Source organism: Erpetoichthys calabaricus, chromosome 3 (genome assembly GCF_900747795.2).
Source record: "Erpetoichthys calabaricus chromosome 3, fErpCal1.3, whole genome shotgun sequence".
Taxonomy (NCBI): Eukaryota; Metazoa; Chordata; class Cladistia; order Polypteriformes; family Polypteridae; genus Erpetoichthys; species Erpetoichthys calabaricus.
Window position 1 is genome coordinate 78,412,891 of NC_041396.2, and position 17,364 is coordinate 78,430,254.

Consider the following 17,364-nt stretch of genomic DNA (forward strand, 5'->3'; position numbering starts at 1 on the left):
ACAGCTGTTTATTCTGGAAATATGATAAAGAAGCATTTCTGAAAATCCTGCTTCCAAGTTATGAAGAATACAGGTTTATTATGCTCTATCTAAACCAGCTGTGAAAAGGAAAGTTTTAATATTCATTTGTTTTTAAGTATTGTTTATATTAATGTATTGATTGCTATAGAGAATAAGAGAAGTACAGTGCATCCGGAAAGTATTCACAGCACATCACTTTTTCCAAATTTTGTTATGTTACAGCCTTATTCCAAAATGGATTAAATTCATTTTTTTCCTCAGAATTCTACACACAACACCCTACAATGACAACGTGAAAAAGGTTTACTTGAGGTTTTTGCAAATTTATTAAAAATAAAAAAATTCACAGCCTTTGCTCAATACTTTGTCGATGCACCTTTGGCAGCAATTACAGCCTCAAGTCTTTTTGAATATGATGCCACAAGCTTGGCACACCTATCCTTGGCCAGTTTCGCCCATTCCTCTTTGCAGCACCTCTCAAGCTACATCAGGTTGGATGGGAAGCGTCGGTGCACAGCCATTTTAAGATCTCTCCAGAGATGTTCAATCAGATTCAAGTCTGGGCTCTGCCTGGGCCACTCAAGGACATTCACAGAGTTGTCCTGAAGCCACTCCTTTGATATCTTGGCTGTGTGCTTAGGGTCGTTGTCCTGCTAAAAGATGAACCATCACCCCAGTCTGAGGTCAAGAGCGCTCTGGAGCACGTTTTCATCCAGGATGTCTCTGTACATTGCTGCAGTCATCTTTCCCTTTATCCTGACTAGTCTCCCAGTCCCTGCCGCTGAAAAACATCCCCACAGCATGATGCTGCCACCACCATGCTTCACTGTAGGGATGGTATTGGCCTGGTGATGAGCGGTGCCTGGTTTCCTCCAAACGTGACGCCTGGCATTCACACCAAAGAGTTCAATCTTTGTCTCATCAGAACAGAGAATTTTCTTTCTCATGGTCTGAGAGTCCTTCAGGTGCCTTTTGGCAAACTCCAGGCGGGCTGCCATGTGCCTTTTACTAAGGAGTGGCTTCCGTCTGGCCACTCTACCATACAGGCCTGATTGCTGCCATGTGCCTTTTACTAAGGAGTGGCTTCCTCTGGCCACTCTACCATACAGGCCTGATTGGTGGATTGCTGCAGAGATGGTTGTCCTTCTGGAAGGTTCTCCTCTCTCCACAGAGGACCTCTGGAGCTCTGACAGAGTGACCATCGGGTTCTTGGTCACCTCCCTGACTAAGGTCCTTCTCCCCCGATCGCTCAGTTTAGATGGCCGGCCAGCTCTAGGAAACCTGGTGGTTTCGAACTTCTTCCACTAACAGATGATAGAGGCCACTGTGCTCATTGGGACCTTCAAAGCAGCAGAAATTTTTCTGTAACCTTCCCCAGATTTGTGCCTCGAGACAATCCTGTCTCGGAGGTCTACAGACAATTCCTTTGACTTCATACTTGGTTTGTGCTCTGACATGAACTGTCAACTGTGGGACCTTATATAGACAGGTGTGTGCCTTTCCAAATCATGTCCAATCAACTGAATTTACCACAGGTGGACTCCAATTAAACTGCAGAAACATCTCAAGGATGATCAGGGAAACAGGATGCATCTGAGCTCAATTTTGAGCTTCATGGCAAAGGCTGTGAATACTTATGTACATGTGCTTTCTCAATTTTTTTATTTTTAATAAATCTGCAAAAACCTCAAGTAAACTTTTTTCACATTGTCATTATGGGGTGTTGTGTGTAGAATTCTGAGGAAAAAAATGAATTTAATCCATTTTGAAATAAGGCTGTAACATAACAAAATGTGGAAAAATTGATGTACTGTGAATACTTTCCGGATGCACTGTATATAATATAGGTTTGATCATTTGCAAATACATATAACCCCAGTGTTATTATTTCTGCATATATAAGCAGGCAGTGGTTGCCAGGTTAATCAATGAAAAGACAATTACTGTGAGACTCTACATGGCATAAAGATTAGAAATCTAGTCAGTCTGGTCATATTAAAAACAGGTTACTACAACATGTCATATCATATTCTAAATGGAGGTTGTATTGTCTGTGTCAAGGTTGTTTTGATCTCCCAATGTTCATGAGATTTTTCCACAGAATACCACATTTGCTGGACATGCAGTTCAAGTTTTTTTGTTAAGATAAACTGACCTTGCGTGAACATTAGTTTGTGCATGAGTGTGGTCAGACTTTATTGCTACCTTGAACCTGATGTTGGCAGGATAAGTTAAAGACCCCATGGTCCTTTACCAAAACAGATGAATTTAGAGAAATAATAATTGTATTTACAATGTAAAGATACTTCAGAAAGAGTGTTGTATGTATTTGTCTGCCTGGCCTATTGGTCTACCTTAATATAAATAATCTTCAAAAGCAACGTATTTAAGGTTAAGGTTTGACATTGATTTTGTGTTCCTGGACCTGAATGTCAAACGATCATTAAGTAAATTCTAAATTCATTTATTCTAAAATATTCAGCAAAAGAATATTAGGCCTTTGTCTTGAACTGGGATGGAGGTGAAGAATCAATCTTCATACATAGGAATGATGCTAAATTTTATGACAGATGTACCAAAGAATAGGTTTGGAAAAAGAAATTTTCAGTATCTCTATAGAAATATAACAATTCTGTAAGTTTGAAACTAATAAATTAGTAGCAGTTTTGTAAGTAAAAATGCAAAATAAATTCTTAGAGCAGATTTCAAAGAGTTTTTTCACCCTTTACAAATTCATTTTTTAAAAAATGGTGGATATGTCATATGACATCTTATTGGCAGTGGAAACTCTGTGCTCTGATCACCACACACTCTTCGACTCATCTAGTATTATACCTTATTTATTAAATAATTAATTTAAAGGAGAAGAAATTTTCCTTTTGTGACTGGTGGCAAGATGTTTCACTCTGCTCACAGAGCTCACTCTGAATCATTCAGCTCGCCAAAGGAGTCCTCAAGACCAGTGGTGGACATTGGGAAATCTAAGGCTTCGTTACTGGGAAATCATGAGAAATGTCCTTATGTATAAAACAAAAACCTTGAGTGCTAATATGTAAGCTCACTTTACTGTGTTGTGGTCAGAGATTGCTACTATCAAGTTTGAGCAATTCCAGATTAAAAATGTATTGCAGACTCTATATACCAGTGTCTAACAACACATAGAGCGACTGGTATTTATAAATTAAAACTGGCAGATGAGGAGGAGCATAGAAAATACATATGAAGTGTAGGCCTTCCTGAAAATTTGGTCAAAAATGATACACTTACATTTCTCTCTAAAGCCTGATAGATAGGAAGAGTAACCCCTTCTCTTCAATTTATCCCAAGATATTCTGGCCAAGGCTACTCATACATATAAATTACTTAGTCCAATTTCTGTACATAAAACAAATCATAGGTTTTTCTTAATGCTGACAACATATTCTTACGTCTAGGTAACAGCTCCTTAGGATGTTCAATATTCTTTAGACCTTTTCAAAGCCTTTGAATTTATGTTAGGGTGTAAAGTTAATTGACTGAAGTCCTCCTTACTACCAATTAACACTTCTGCCTGTTATAAAGCTTTCCTTGCATCTATCGTAGTTACTGATTTGTTTAGGTATTTGTGCATTGACATAACTTCTGTGCACAAAATTCCTAACTCAATCTTTTGTCGTGTCTTTGTAGATTTTGAATTGTCAATTCAGTCGATGTCAAATATGCTAATGTCTCTTCAGGCCCACCTTCCTGCTTTTGTGATGATGAATGTCATTCCCAGTCTTATATTTATATGGTTCATGATTCTCCTACTCCCTTCCCGTCTTACTGGTCAGAGATTCCCTCTCTGCTCTCCAGTTTTATTTAGAATGGCAGGAGATCCAGAATGAAACATACGGTCTTGATCTGGAATAAGTGACTCAATTCTAAATTTTGACTTACCTGCTTGGGCTTGTGTATTCCAGTTTAGAACAAGTTAAGCCATTCAGTCCTCCCAGCACCCTTCAGTCCTCCCAGTACAATTTCCCACTGAGTCTGAAATTGCACTTCCCTGGAAATTAAAGGCTACAAGGAAGGTAGGCAGTGTATCCAAATAGTATATACACTTCATCCATCCATCCATCCATCCATCCATCCATCCATCCATCCATCCATCCATTTTCCAACCCGCTGAATCCAAACACAGGGTCACGGGGGTCTGCTGGAGCCAATCCCAGCCAACACAGGGGCACAAGGCAGGGCACAAGGCAGGGAACCAATCCTGGGCAGGGTGCCAACCCACCGCAGGTATATACACTTGTCCATCATTAATAATCATACGTTGCTATTATGTAATTGACCAAAGAGCACTTCTGCAAAATATAAACTATTCCAAAGTATTTACCCTTTAAAGACACTAGTGAGTTGTAGAAAAGGGATCTTTCAATTGACATTTCCGGTAAGGTCTGGTACTCTGTCATACATAGAATATACTGTAGTTATACATGTGCCAAATATTTCATAGTTTAACTAGAAGGTCTTCCGTTGATGACATTTATATTGTTTAAAATTGTCCAAAATTTACCCAGGGCAAGACCTAATCTGCCAGAAATGCCAACTAGCTCCAGCTTCACAAGGCCATAAGTTCTGGGAATACACTAAAGTAACATTGTTTTGGACACAAATATTGACATACTTCTCAGACAGGCTTGGTATTACAATTACTCGTAATCCATTAATGGTTGTATTTGATGTCTACTACTCCTAGGTAGCATTAAAGTGCAAAGGGGTAAATCAATTATAATAGATTCTACCACACTACTAGAATTTAAACAAAACAAAACTGTTTTACTGTGTTCCCTTGACTTAATGTAAGTTTTGAATTCTTACATCTAGTTGCCATTATTCTGGATCCCACTTATTCCACATAAAGCTACAATACGTCTGTTGATGTAAGTATTACAAATACAATCAGTTATTTAAATTTCATAAAATTTTTATACATGCATAATCAGTAAAAGATGTAAAATTTGTGTAGAGTAAAATTTAAAATGGAGTAATACAAAATAAAGTACCATACAGAGATTTTTGTAAATTCTGTGTTTTCCTGCATACTGTAACAAATGAGAAAGTCAGGAGGATGCAAAGGTGAACTGCAGGGGATTTTTCTCCTCGTTGTTCAGAACCACTGCAGGGATGGCACACAAAGGAGCCATCTAGGCATACTGAATGGATTCGTAAAGGTGCCCACTCCCTACTTGTAGCCAAGTATAGGTATCCGTGTTCCTTTAGGTAGACAGCTGTATGCCTCACAAAGGGTCAGGGATGATACAGGACTGTTGATTGGCCAATTGGCTTTGACCTTGGAAGTAGTTAAGAGATACACTTTGAAGGAAACATCCTTCCCTCAGCCAGGGAAGCTTAGAGTTGAAGCAAAGTGGAGACAAGGGCTCACCTGGCAAAGGGGTGAAGGAAGAAAAGAACGAAATGCCATTACTATTGGTGAGACAGGAAAGAGAAGGGAAAAAATAGGCAGGAGATAAAGTATTGTGGAGTCAAGCTTTTTTTTTTATTTTTTAATGAAAGCATGTGACCTTTACCTTTTGGAGAGTCTATGCATCACTCTAAGTGTGAAGTCTGCTCAAGAGTACCCCAACTGGTCACACTAACTACTAATGATCACACTTTACAAATGTGTATTACTATTATGCAAAATGTACTAAATCTATGTTATTAATCCATCCATTTAATGAATTAAATTGAAATTAATATCTTCTCCGTGCTCTAGACTGTTATGATGTGACCGTGAGTTATTCGTTGCCCTTATAGAACCAAGTCTCCAAAGCAGATATCCAACTGCCTGCCCTGTTGCAGGGCAAGCAAGATCTCATACTTTCCCTTGTTGGATTGTATACTCTGTAGCTGCTAGGTTGTTTTGCCACCTCTAGCATTCCCTTCCTGCTTTTTCACTGTCTCTTTTTCTCTTATTCTCTTTCTGTTAAAAAAGGGACAGGCATCCTTGTCAGCATCTGAATAGTGCACTTCTTAGATTTCTGAGATGCATTAAATGATTATACCTAGTTTGCAACCTTCTATATATTGTTGGCCCTGCCTCTTGGTTTTTCCAGGTGCCCAGTACTTATATAGGATGTAACACTGCCCAGAGTATCCTGTATTCTTGCACTGACATATTGTGTGGGTGTCTTTTTTGTGGAGGCCTTTTGTGAGATTTTGTTTTGTCCCATGAAATCTTGGTAGTGTCATTGCCTCTGGCAATCTCTTGTCAACCAGGTACCTCCTCTCAATACACTGTATACATCAAAATAAATCAAACATATTCTAGTGATAGTTGAAATATTAACTTGAATAAAGGAAATAAACAGATAAATAAACCATTGGTCTAAATGAACCAAAAGTTATAAAAGATTTTTCCTTCAAAATACCTATACAATTTTATGGAAAGTGAAGGGTTTGAACAAAGTGTACATTACTGTACAGCGCACAAAGAACCAACCAGAGGCCATTTACGAGCATTATTAACAGTGCCACAATACGTAATGCCCACATACTATAGTTAATACAATGCTATGCACATTGTAACACAATAACTGTCTAGCACATGGTTAACATGGTTTAAAAAGGCAAACAAGCAGCACAAAACAAGGACTGTGCTCAGCAGACTCTAGACTTGAAAACAGGAAATGACAAAGGTGACTGAAGCACTCCTTCTAGCATTCGTGTTAGTATATGGAAGCTTTCTGTGTACTGTAAGCTGTGCTTGTTTAAAAACAGTTATTCCCGAGACAACCATTGTGAAGATAGTGTTGCCACTTTGGGGATGGGGGGGGGGGGGGGGGGGAGGTGGTTTGGGGGGGGGGGGGGGGGTGAGGGCAGGAAGACAAGAAACTCTTCTAAGCCTTTTATAGCCATGGGTTCCCATATGGAGCAGGTGGGATTGTGCTGCATATTATAGAGGGCATATTGCACAGGAGACACCAAAGGTGCCTGGTAGTTCATTTAGCAGAAATGAGTACTCAAGAAGACTGGGATATCAGAGACAACCAGATGGACATTTAGAGAGATAATTCCAGAGCTTACAGAAGGTGTTTCTGACCTTAGATGAAGATCTGTAGATTACTTCAGAAACAAACCAAGGCTAGGGATTAAAGGCTTCTCTCTCCAAGCAGCACTAAGAGTCTTGAATTTGTAGAAGAGTTTGTTGCAAAGGCCCCATTTGCATTGTAGTACAGCCAGAATGTGGGAAGAGGAAGAAAGAGTGACAGCAAAAGGTAAGAGGTTGGGGTAAATAGTACTTGAGAAGCTGTGTTTGTTGATGGTGGGCCGGAACCGAAACCTAACTAGTCATTCTTACCTATATGACTTTGCCAAATGCAGAAACTAGACAATGGTTTATGTACTATATTACTGTTACTTTTACTTCTTATTCAATCCATTCCTCATGTATTTTGGTTAAATAAACTATTATGTTTTACTTTTTCAGCCTTAGCTGTCTCATTAAAGTATATGCCATAAATAAATAATATCTGAACACAGTATTCATAAAATGCAAAGAAGGTGCATATACATCTAATAAAACAATCATTTAATAATATTTTAGATTATTCTTTTAGTATGGAGAGTGAGTTATTCTGAGAATGAAAAAACAAATAGAACTATAATGAATTTATAATAGCCAACTTGAAAGGAATGTCAGTGTTATAAGGAAGAGAAACAAAATATGTTTTCTGACAAGGATTAAATTGTTCCATTTCGTTTCCAAAGATATATTTATGTGGAGTAGAGTGCTATACCATTACATCAATCAAAAGGCAGTGCACATTTAAGGGTATTGGAGCAAGACTGATTCCAGAGAAGGAAAACCATCCTTTTATTTTTCCAAGCTCAGGAAATTAGTGTAACTAAAATGTTTTATTTTGACAGCCTGACAATAAGATTCAAGGCCAGATCCAGTATTCCAAGTAAACATGAAAGGGAATCAATATTATTTGAACATATACTGTACACTATAAATAAATATTTCCCAGAAGTGTGTGATATATAATCTAAGGGGGATTATTCTGTAAAAAATAAACTTAGTTCACATCCATCCATCCATCCATTTTCCAACCCGCTGAATCCGAACACAGGATCACAGTATTATTAAATTTAGCACTCATTTTCAGGCAAATTAATAGTAAAGGCATTTATCGATATTATTTATTGTGTCAATTTTATAGCTGCATATTAAGAAAATACATTCTTGTTTTCATTTCTATATTATTAATTATTTTAATAAAATTTTTAATAAATGCCTTTGTAAAAGAGGGATAATTATGTAAATGTAACAGCTGACAAAAAATTTTCCAAATGTAAAAAAATAAGAATATACCAGGCACAAGACTACATCTTGTCACTGAGTTCATTTGCTATAGACTAGAGTGAATCTGATGGCACTGTAAAGATGGATGTTGTCTAGCAATGCAATCCATTTTTGTTTGTTTTTTGTGTCTTGTCTTGTATTATATTTCAATAGTATAATATATATATATACACTGTATATATATATATATATATATATATATATATATACAGTGGTGTGAAAAACTATTTGCCCCCTTCCTGATTTCTTATTCTTTTGCATGTTTGTCACACAAAATGTTTCTGATCATCAAACACATTTAACCATTAGTCAAATATAACACAAGTAAACACAAAATGCAGTTTGTAAATGGTGGTTTTTATTATTTAGGGAGAAAAAAAAATCCAAACCTACATGGCCCTGTGTGAAAAAGTAATTGCCCCCTGAACCTAATAACTGGTTGGGCCACCCTTAGCAGCAATAACTGCAATCAAGCGTTTGCGATAATTTGCAATGAGTCTATTACAGCGCTCTGGAGGAATTTTGGCCCACTCATCTTTGCAAAAGTGTTGTAATTCAGCTTTATTTTGAGGGTTTTCTAGCATGAACCCGCCTTTTTAAGGTCATACCATAGCATCTCAATTGGATTCAGGGTCAGGACTTTGACTAGGCCACTCCAAAGTCTTCATTTTGTTTTTCTTCAGCCATTCAGAGGTGGATTTGCTGGTGTGTTTTGGGTCATTGTCCTGTTGCAGCACCCAAGATCGCTTCAGCTTGAGTTGACGAACAGATGGCCGGACATTCTCCTTCAGGATTTTTTGGTAGACAGTAGAATTCATGGTTCCATCTATCACAGCAAGCCTTCCAGGTCCTGAAGCAGCAAAACAACCCCAGACCATCACACTACCACCACCATATTTTACTGTTGGTATGATGTTCTTTTTCTGAAATGCTGTGTTCCTTTTACGCCAGATGTAACGGGACATTTGCCTTCCAAAAAGTTCAACTTTTGTCTCATCAGTCCACAAGGTATTTTCCCAAAAGTCTTGGCAATCATTGAGATGTTTCTTAGCAAAAATGAGACGAGCCCTAATGTTCTTTTTGCTTAACAGTGGTTTGCGTCTTGGAAATCTGCCATGCAGGCCGTTTTTGCCCAGTCTCTTTCTTATGGTGGAGTCGTGAACACTGACCTTAATTGAGGCAAGTGAGGCCTGTAGTTCTTTAGACGTTGTCCTGGGGTCTTTTGTGACCTCTCGGATGAGTCATCTCTGCGCTCTTTGGGGTAATTTTGGTCGGCCGGCCACTCCTGGGAAGGTTCACCACTGTTCCATATTTTTGCCATTTGTGGATAATGGCTCTCACTGTGGTTCGCTGGAGTCCCAAAGCTTTAGAAATGGCTTTATAACCTTTACCAGACTGATAGATCTCAATTACTTCTGTTCTCATTTGTTCCTGAATTTCTTTGGATCTTGGCATGATGTCTAGCTTTTGAGGTGCTTTTGGTCTACTTTCTCTGTGTCAGGCAGCTCCTATTTAAGTGATTTCTTGATTGAAACAGGTGTGGCAGTAATCAGGCCTGGGGGTGGCTACGGAAATTGAACTCAGGTGTGATACACCACAGTTAGGTTATTTTTTAACAAGGGGGCAATTACTTTTTCACACAGGGCCATGTAGGTTTGGATTTTTTTTCTCCCTAAATAATAAAAAGCCGTCATTTAAAAACTGCATTTTGTGTTTACTTGTGTTATATTTGACTAATGGTTAAATGTGTTTGATGATCAGAAACATTTTGTGTGACAAACATGCAAAAGAATAAGAAATCAGGAAGGGGGCAAATAGTTTTTCACACCACTGTATATATATATATATATATATATATATATTTTTTTTTTTTTTTTTTTTTTTTTTGTTTGATTTAAAAAAATTAATCACACAATTATAATTTTTTATTGAAGTTAACTACATATTAATCAAAATTGTATGTAGTTCCTTCAAGCATATTAATATTTTTCTATAAAGCAGTAATAACTCAGTGATTAATTCTTAGTAAAAAAACAACTTAATATTACTTGCCTATGCATATTAATTTATTCCAGTCAGTATTGAGTAGTTTTTTGTAATAGAAACAATTAAATAAACAGTGAAACATTAATCACTAAACAGCTCAATGTAAATTATATTTTTTATTTTGAGTTGCATCACAATGCAAATTAGTCTAGCACTTTGACTGGTTCTGTTAATAATTCTGTATGCTAATGGAATAGCATGATGACACTGCTATCGTGGGCTGCATCAGGAGTGGGCAGGAGGAGGAGTATAGGGACCTAATCAATGACTTTGTTAAATGGTGCGACTCAAACCACCTACACCTGAACACCAGCAAAACCAAGGAGCTGGTGGTGGATTTTAGGAGGCCCAGACCCCTCATGGACCCCGTGATCATCAGAGGTGACTTGTGTGCAGATGGTGCAGACCTATAAATACCTGGGAGTGCAGCTGGATGATAAATTAGATTGGACTGCCAAAACTGATGCTCTGTGTAAGAAAGGACAGAGCCAGTTATACTTCCTTAGAAGGCTGGAGTCCTTCAATATCTGCAATAAGATGCTGCAGATGTTCTATCAGACGGTTGTGGCGAGTGCCCTCTTCTACACGGTGGTGTGCTGGGGAGGCAGCATTAAGAAGAAAGACGCCTCACGCCTGGACAAACTGGTGAGGAAGGCAGGCTCTATTGTTGGCATGGAGCTAGACAGTTTGACATCTGTGGCAGAGCGATGGGCGCTCAGCAGGCTCCTATCAATTATGGAAAATCCACTGCATCCACTAAACAGTGTCATCTCTAGACAGAGGAGCAGCTTCAGCGACAGACTGCTGTCACTGTCCTGCTCCACTGACAGACTGAGGAGATCGTTCCTCCCCCAAACTATGCGACTCTTCAGTTCCACCCGGGGGGGTAAACGTTAACATTATATAAAGTTATTGTCTGTTTTTACCTGCATTATTATCAATCTTTAATTTAATATTGTTTTTTGTATCAGTAAGGTGCTGCTGGAGTATGTGAATTTCCCCTTGGGATTAATAAAGTATCTATCTATCTATCTATCTATCTATCTATCTATCTATCTATCTATCTATCTATCTATCTATCTATCTATCTATCTATCTATCTATCTATCTATCTATCTATCTATCTATCTATCTATCTATCTATCTATCTATCTAACAATCCAGGAACTTTAGTATACACCACATAATGACCTACATTTATCATATTCTGTGGCAATGTAAAATAAATGTCAGTTTTTTCTGACTATTGACATATGTACCTAATGTCATCTGTTAACACATGGTGTTTCATTTGTATCATTCATTCTGGCTTGGCATTTCCAGCTTGAGTTTATTTTCATTTGAAGATGATTCTGCTACATTGCTAACATGTATGTTTCTTTCTGAACTATCCTGAGTGTCTTTAAACAAACAGAAATGTTCTGCCTGGAACATCCAGAGATTTTCTGCATTGACCTAATGCATTTTAATGATTTTAAGCTGTTGTTTTATTTTATTATTGATATAATGGAAGTGCCTAGCATGTTTCTAAGTATTCCTGAATATCATATAACATATTATACACAAAATTGTTTTTAATGATTTCCCCTTAATGTTATTAAGTTGATATTTTTAATGCTAAGGTATATTGTCTAAAGGTATTCTGTTTTTTGCCTGTAGATGAAATGTTTCAAATTTTAATACACTATATTCTCAGTCTTTCCATCTCTTTAAGTTTAAGGAAATGGTAATGATTCATTTAGTGTAAAACTTTTGCCCATAAGACAAGTATGTTACTTCTGGTGTGCCCCAGGGCTCTGTCCTGGGGCCTCTTCTTTTTATTATTTACCTTCTTCCCCTTGGCAATATTTTTCGCAAATATAACATTAATTTTCACTGTTATGCTGATGACACCCAGCTCTACCTTGCTGGTAATCCCACCTCCTCTTTTTCCACCACCCTCGCTTATTGACTGCATTGCTGAAATTAAATCCTGGTTTTCTTCGAATTTTCTTAAATTAAACAGTGACAAATCTGAGATTCTCCTCATTGGTTCAAAATCATCATTATCCAAAACCAATAATCTTTCTCTTATTATTGATAACTCTGTTGTTTCCCCATCATCTCAGGTCAAGAGTCTGGGTGTCATCCTCGACAGTACTCTATCTTTCCAATGTCACATTAATAACATCACCCGGTCTGCTTACTTCCACCTACGTAATATTAATCGTATTCGCCCCTCCCTCACTCCTCATACTACTGCCATTCTTGTTCATAGTCTTGTCACTTCCCGGCTGGACTACTGCAATTCACTCCTCTTTGGTCTCCCGAATAAATCTCTTCATAAGCTTCAGTTAGTCCAGAATTCTGCAGCACGTATCATCACTCAAATCCCATCTATTCACCATATTACTCCGGTCTTGCAGCAGCTTCATTGGCTCCCGATTAAGTTTCGTATTGATTTTAAGATTCTACTATTAACATTTAAGGCCATCCATAACCTCGCCCCTCCATATCTGTCTGACCTTCTTCATGTTGCCATTCCATCCCGTAATCTTAGATCTTCTTCCTCCACCCATCTGACTGTCCCTCCCGCCCGTCTAACCACCTTGGGGAGCAGAGCTTTCAGTCGTTCTGCTCCCAAGCTCTGGAATTCATTGCCTGCGGATCTCCGAAATATCAAATCATATTCATCCTTCAAATGTAAACTTAAAATGCATCTGTTTAAAATGGCTTTTTCTTTTTCATCCTGATTATAATGGTTTTGTTTGGTTTTAATTTCTAGATTTTCTGATGTTTTAAGTTTTTTATAATTGTGTCTTTTATTTAATTATTTATTTATTTATTGTTGTTCGGTGTCCTTGAGCTCCCTGAAAGGCGCCTTGTATAAATAAAATGTATTATTATTATTATTATTAAGTAGCAGCAAAAATAAAGTAATATACGGGATATAAAATGTGTAATGCAATAGAGGTTTGCAAACTAGATTTTCTAATTAATACATTTTCTCCAATTATGGCAGAAAAGTAAGTTTGAAGAGCAGTGAGGAAATGGAGTCATGTAAGCACACAATTTGGTTTAACATAATGATCATTTAGAAAAATTATGTTCACATTTGTGGTCATCATCTCTATTATCACTGATGTTTTTTTACTATTCCCTAACAATATGGTTACAGCATTCCAGATAAATATAAAGAGGTTTTAAGTAAACACAGATGTCAAATATGTTAAATATCATTATGCATTTTAATTGTTTGGAGAGCGCAATGTGTCAGTATTAAAAAGTTAAGTCTCCTTTTCCCTCCAATTCAGTTCAAGCTTAAATTGCAATGATACTGTAAAAAAATAACAGAGTTGACATTTTCTGCCACATATTTGTCCTGGAATAATAATTGTGTGAACAGATATTTGTTTCACTCAAACATATCAATTATTTTTGTGTTTTGACCAAAAATATCCAGAAAATATTTGATGTTAAAGTTAATAAATACTTATTCAGTGTACCATCAACTTTTATGATTTACCAACAATGCTCATTCTGCTCCTGTGTCAGTTTTACAGCAGCTACCTTACAATTTTCATTTCATTTGTCACAGTTAATTTCTTTAACAGTCATCTGGCTACTGTTCTGAGGCTGTGGTGTCATGTGACATAAGCATGTACTCATTAGAGGAAGTGTGATCAAGACATCTGGAAACATGCTGCACATTGTAGAGTATTACATTAATTAAAGCAATCACAGTTTTCTCTAGGGACTTCAGTTTTTTTCTCAGGGTCTAAATGCATGAATTCAGGTCGACCAGTTGTGGCTGTTTTTGACCCTACACTGAATAAAATAGGTTTAAAAACTGAATGATTGATGGTGGATCCTAATAATGAATAACAGAGTCATTTGCAGATACTGTAATTCTAGATCTAAAAGCATCAAGTGGGTGTAGTAGAAATATGCCTACATTATGTTTGCCAGGAAACTAAGAACTTGCCTTTTAAAGTCTTCTAAGCTATATTATCAGTCGCAGGATCTCAAGATAAGACATGCTAGTCGATCTTTCAAACTAAAAAAAAAAATTTAATTCCACACTTTTGCAAGTATTTGTTCATGATTTAAGGGATAATTCACTGAAACCTTTTAAAATGCTTATTTTAAAATGCTTAATACACCTTCTAATGGTGGTGACAAATATGCCATTTGAGAGAGGCCATTGCAATACATTTCTGTAACTTAATCATACACTACCTGCCCTTTGTAGCACTTCTCAAGTTTGTCAACTTCTGTAACAACACTGTAAAGTGAATAGTTGCTTAAATGGAATGAAGCAATTTTTCAAGAATGCTTACTTTTTTAAAATGGCTCTAGCTGTCAGTTGAATTTTATGGTGATCAAGCAAATATAATTTTAAGTTGCAGTATCTGTACAAAATGACAATTTATTTTTGCGCTAGCTCTGATCAAATAATGTTACACCACTGGTCTTAACCATTATGACAACCTGTAGTTTTAATTTCTTTTCCATCGCAGCTTTATAAAAGCCCAGAAGAGATAGGAAATTGTGTGAATTTGGTAGCAGGTGGAATTAATAGGCTTATAGTAGCAAAAAGCAAAATTCTGTGTGATAAGGTAATTACCTAAAGTCTGGAGGCTTATTTTACAATAAAGAGCCTTATAAGTAGCAGCATTTAATAAATTATATCAGAGATCACAGACAAATATGTCACAGATCTGGGAATAGGGTATGAAGTATGCCCTATTTATGTCATGTGGAACATTAGGGAAGCAGACCCTAGTTCAGTAATTTTTTGTGGTGGTATATTTTTGAGTACATTCAAAGCCATTTTGTTATGTGAGCTAGAACTGCTGTGGGTCAAATTGCAATATGTAGCCTTTTTCATAGTTAACCTTAGAAAAAGACCTATCCACACTAGTTCCAAATTGTAAGGTTGAATCTCCCTGTGACCTTTGATGTACCTGCAATCTATGATTACAAAGATTATTCTTCTGTTCATATGCATGCCCTGTACTTCCTCCAATTGCTGGTTGCAAACTCTAAGATATGAAATTGGCCTCTTCCCATCCTTGTAAACAAGAAAAACTTTAGCTTCTGTCCTCTGGTAATTTTTTTGGTAAATGTAATTTTATACCTTCTCATATCCTCTATAAAGCAAGTTCTGAATGTTTACATGTTTAAAAATTGGATTTTGCTTGGGAATATGTCTGTTTATTTCTGTCTAACTTGATATTAGTAAGTTTGTTTTTTTTTCAATACAAATAGCAAAAAACAGGCATTGTATCTTGGTCTCAGCTGTGTTCTCCAAGTGAATAAACATTACAAAGCAAACTAATTCTGGACTCAGTTTAAATCAGTGTTAAAGAAACTAACCATTTGTTGCAGGAACCAGACAAGTTTAATAAACAGAATGTGCTATTTTGTACATGCTCTTTCTTTTAAGCTTAACTAAAGTTAATATTTTTATTTTAATTTTCTCCTATAGCATTTAAAGGTAATCACTAAACTAATCTCTCATCTTCTTGGTTTGTTTCTTTAGGCAGAGAAAAAGGCCAAACTTGCTGTAATGAATGCACGGGAGGAATCCACTGATAATGAAGCACAGAAGGAGGAAGATGAGGTTCTTACAAATCAGCTTGCCCCTCAGCAGCCCACAGAACCAGCCTCACCCACAGTGGCCACCACCCCTGAACCAACTGTAGCTGAAACTGTGGAAAAGACTACTTCAAAGTCCACCGATGACGAAGCTGAATATGAGGTGAGGTGCATCTGCATGGAATCACAAAAGATGAGGGCAACATTAAAAAAAACATCTCTTACTGGGCCCACCCTGTATCAGATGCTTTGTAAACGAGTCTAAGAAAGTGGCAAGCAGTTGATAAAATATTTACTACTAGTTGATTACCCAGTGGCTTCGCTCACTGAGTGCAAGGGAAAAAAATAAAATGTAGTCTATAAGTTATTAAACAGTAAAACATTAACATTTAAGAAGTAAAGATATATTGAGTACTACTGGAGTGGTTTGGGCTAAACTACATTTTAAAGGCGGTATAACACAACAGGTAAGTAGTACCAACAGTAGCTAAAATGTATTTGGATTATCTCTCGGTAGTAGATCCCTTGTGAAAGGTGCTACACGACCACTGTGGTATAGAAATTACATTTTCTATGTGATTGTCTAAATTTCTGCCTGACAACCTTGCATTGCGTGCTTGTGATTTACTTCTTAAAATAATTCATCACAAAAGGAACTTTGAATGTTGAGTGGTTTTAGTGACCTGAACTCACCTTAAGGGACAGTAAGTAGTAGTGCAGGGTAATTTACAAACAGAGTTCTGCTTCGATGGCATCGATTACACTCACTTGCAAAGATTTCCACTCTCCCAGGAGCCGACGGGGCACTTGAAGTGTCACAAACAGTGCAAGGAAGAGAGAACGCTGCTCGAAACTGTGAAGCTCTCGACCCCACGAAGCAGCCCGACATTCCACACCTCCCAGCATCCACTTTGTTCTCACGCACATTGTTTACAGCTCGCCGCAGTTAAAAGGTAGAAAGACGCAAAGCTGTTTTCCTGATCTCTTCTACTATCAAGTACTGCTAACTAAATAAAAGTTACAATGTGGCAGTTTCCGCGACATTCACGTGGATGAATAAATAAAACTTCTCTGTCAGAACGCGCCTGGCAGCGGACGGATCAGCGCTGTAGTCCAGAGAGGAGGGCTGGGAGGAAGACAACGTGGGATGTACTTCTATGGGATAGATCGGCGTGTTTGTGTTTACTTCTTTTCAATATCAGTAAAATATCTCTCACACAAATAATAACAATTCGTAAAGACGATATAAAAATGGCGTCCACAAACGAAGTGATTAGTTCCTGTATTATAATATGTTCTGTGGTCATACTTAATTTCCATATCGCATGGTCATACGTAATTTCCGTTTCATACGTAATTTCCATATTGCGTGGTCATACGTA

At 37.3% G+C, this 17,364-nt stretch overlaps 1 protein-coding gene across 7 annotated transcripts in view; it reads left to right on the plus strand.

The window, feature by feature from the left end:
* dnmt3ab (DNA (cytosine-5-)-methyltransferase 3 alpha b) overlaps window positions 1-17,364 on the plus strand; it is a 601,530-nt gene that overhangs the window by 515,104 nt on the left and 69,062 nt on the right. For all 7 annotated transcript variants that reach the window (XM_028796948.2, XM_051924572.1, XM_051924574.1 and 4 more), the window contains one exon: window positions 15,927-16,145. In XM_028796948.2, the coding sequence (XP_028652781.1) occupies window positions 15,927-16,145 (219 nt within the window). The remainder of the gene's footprint in view (window positions 1-15,926; window positions 16,146-17,364) is intronic.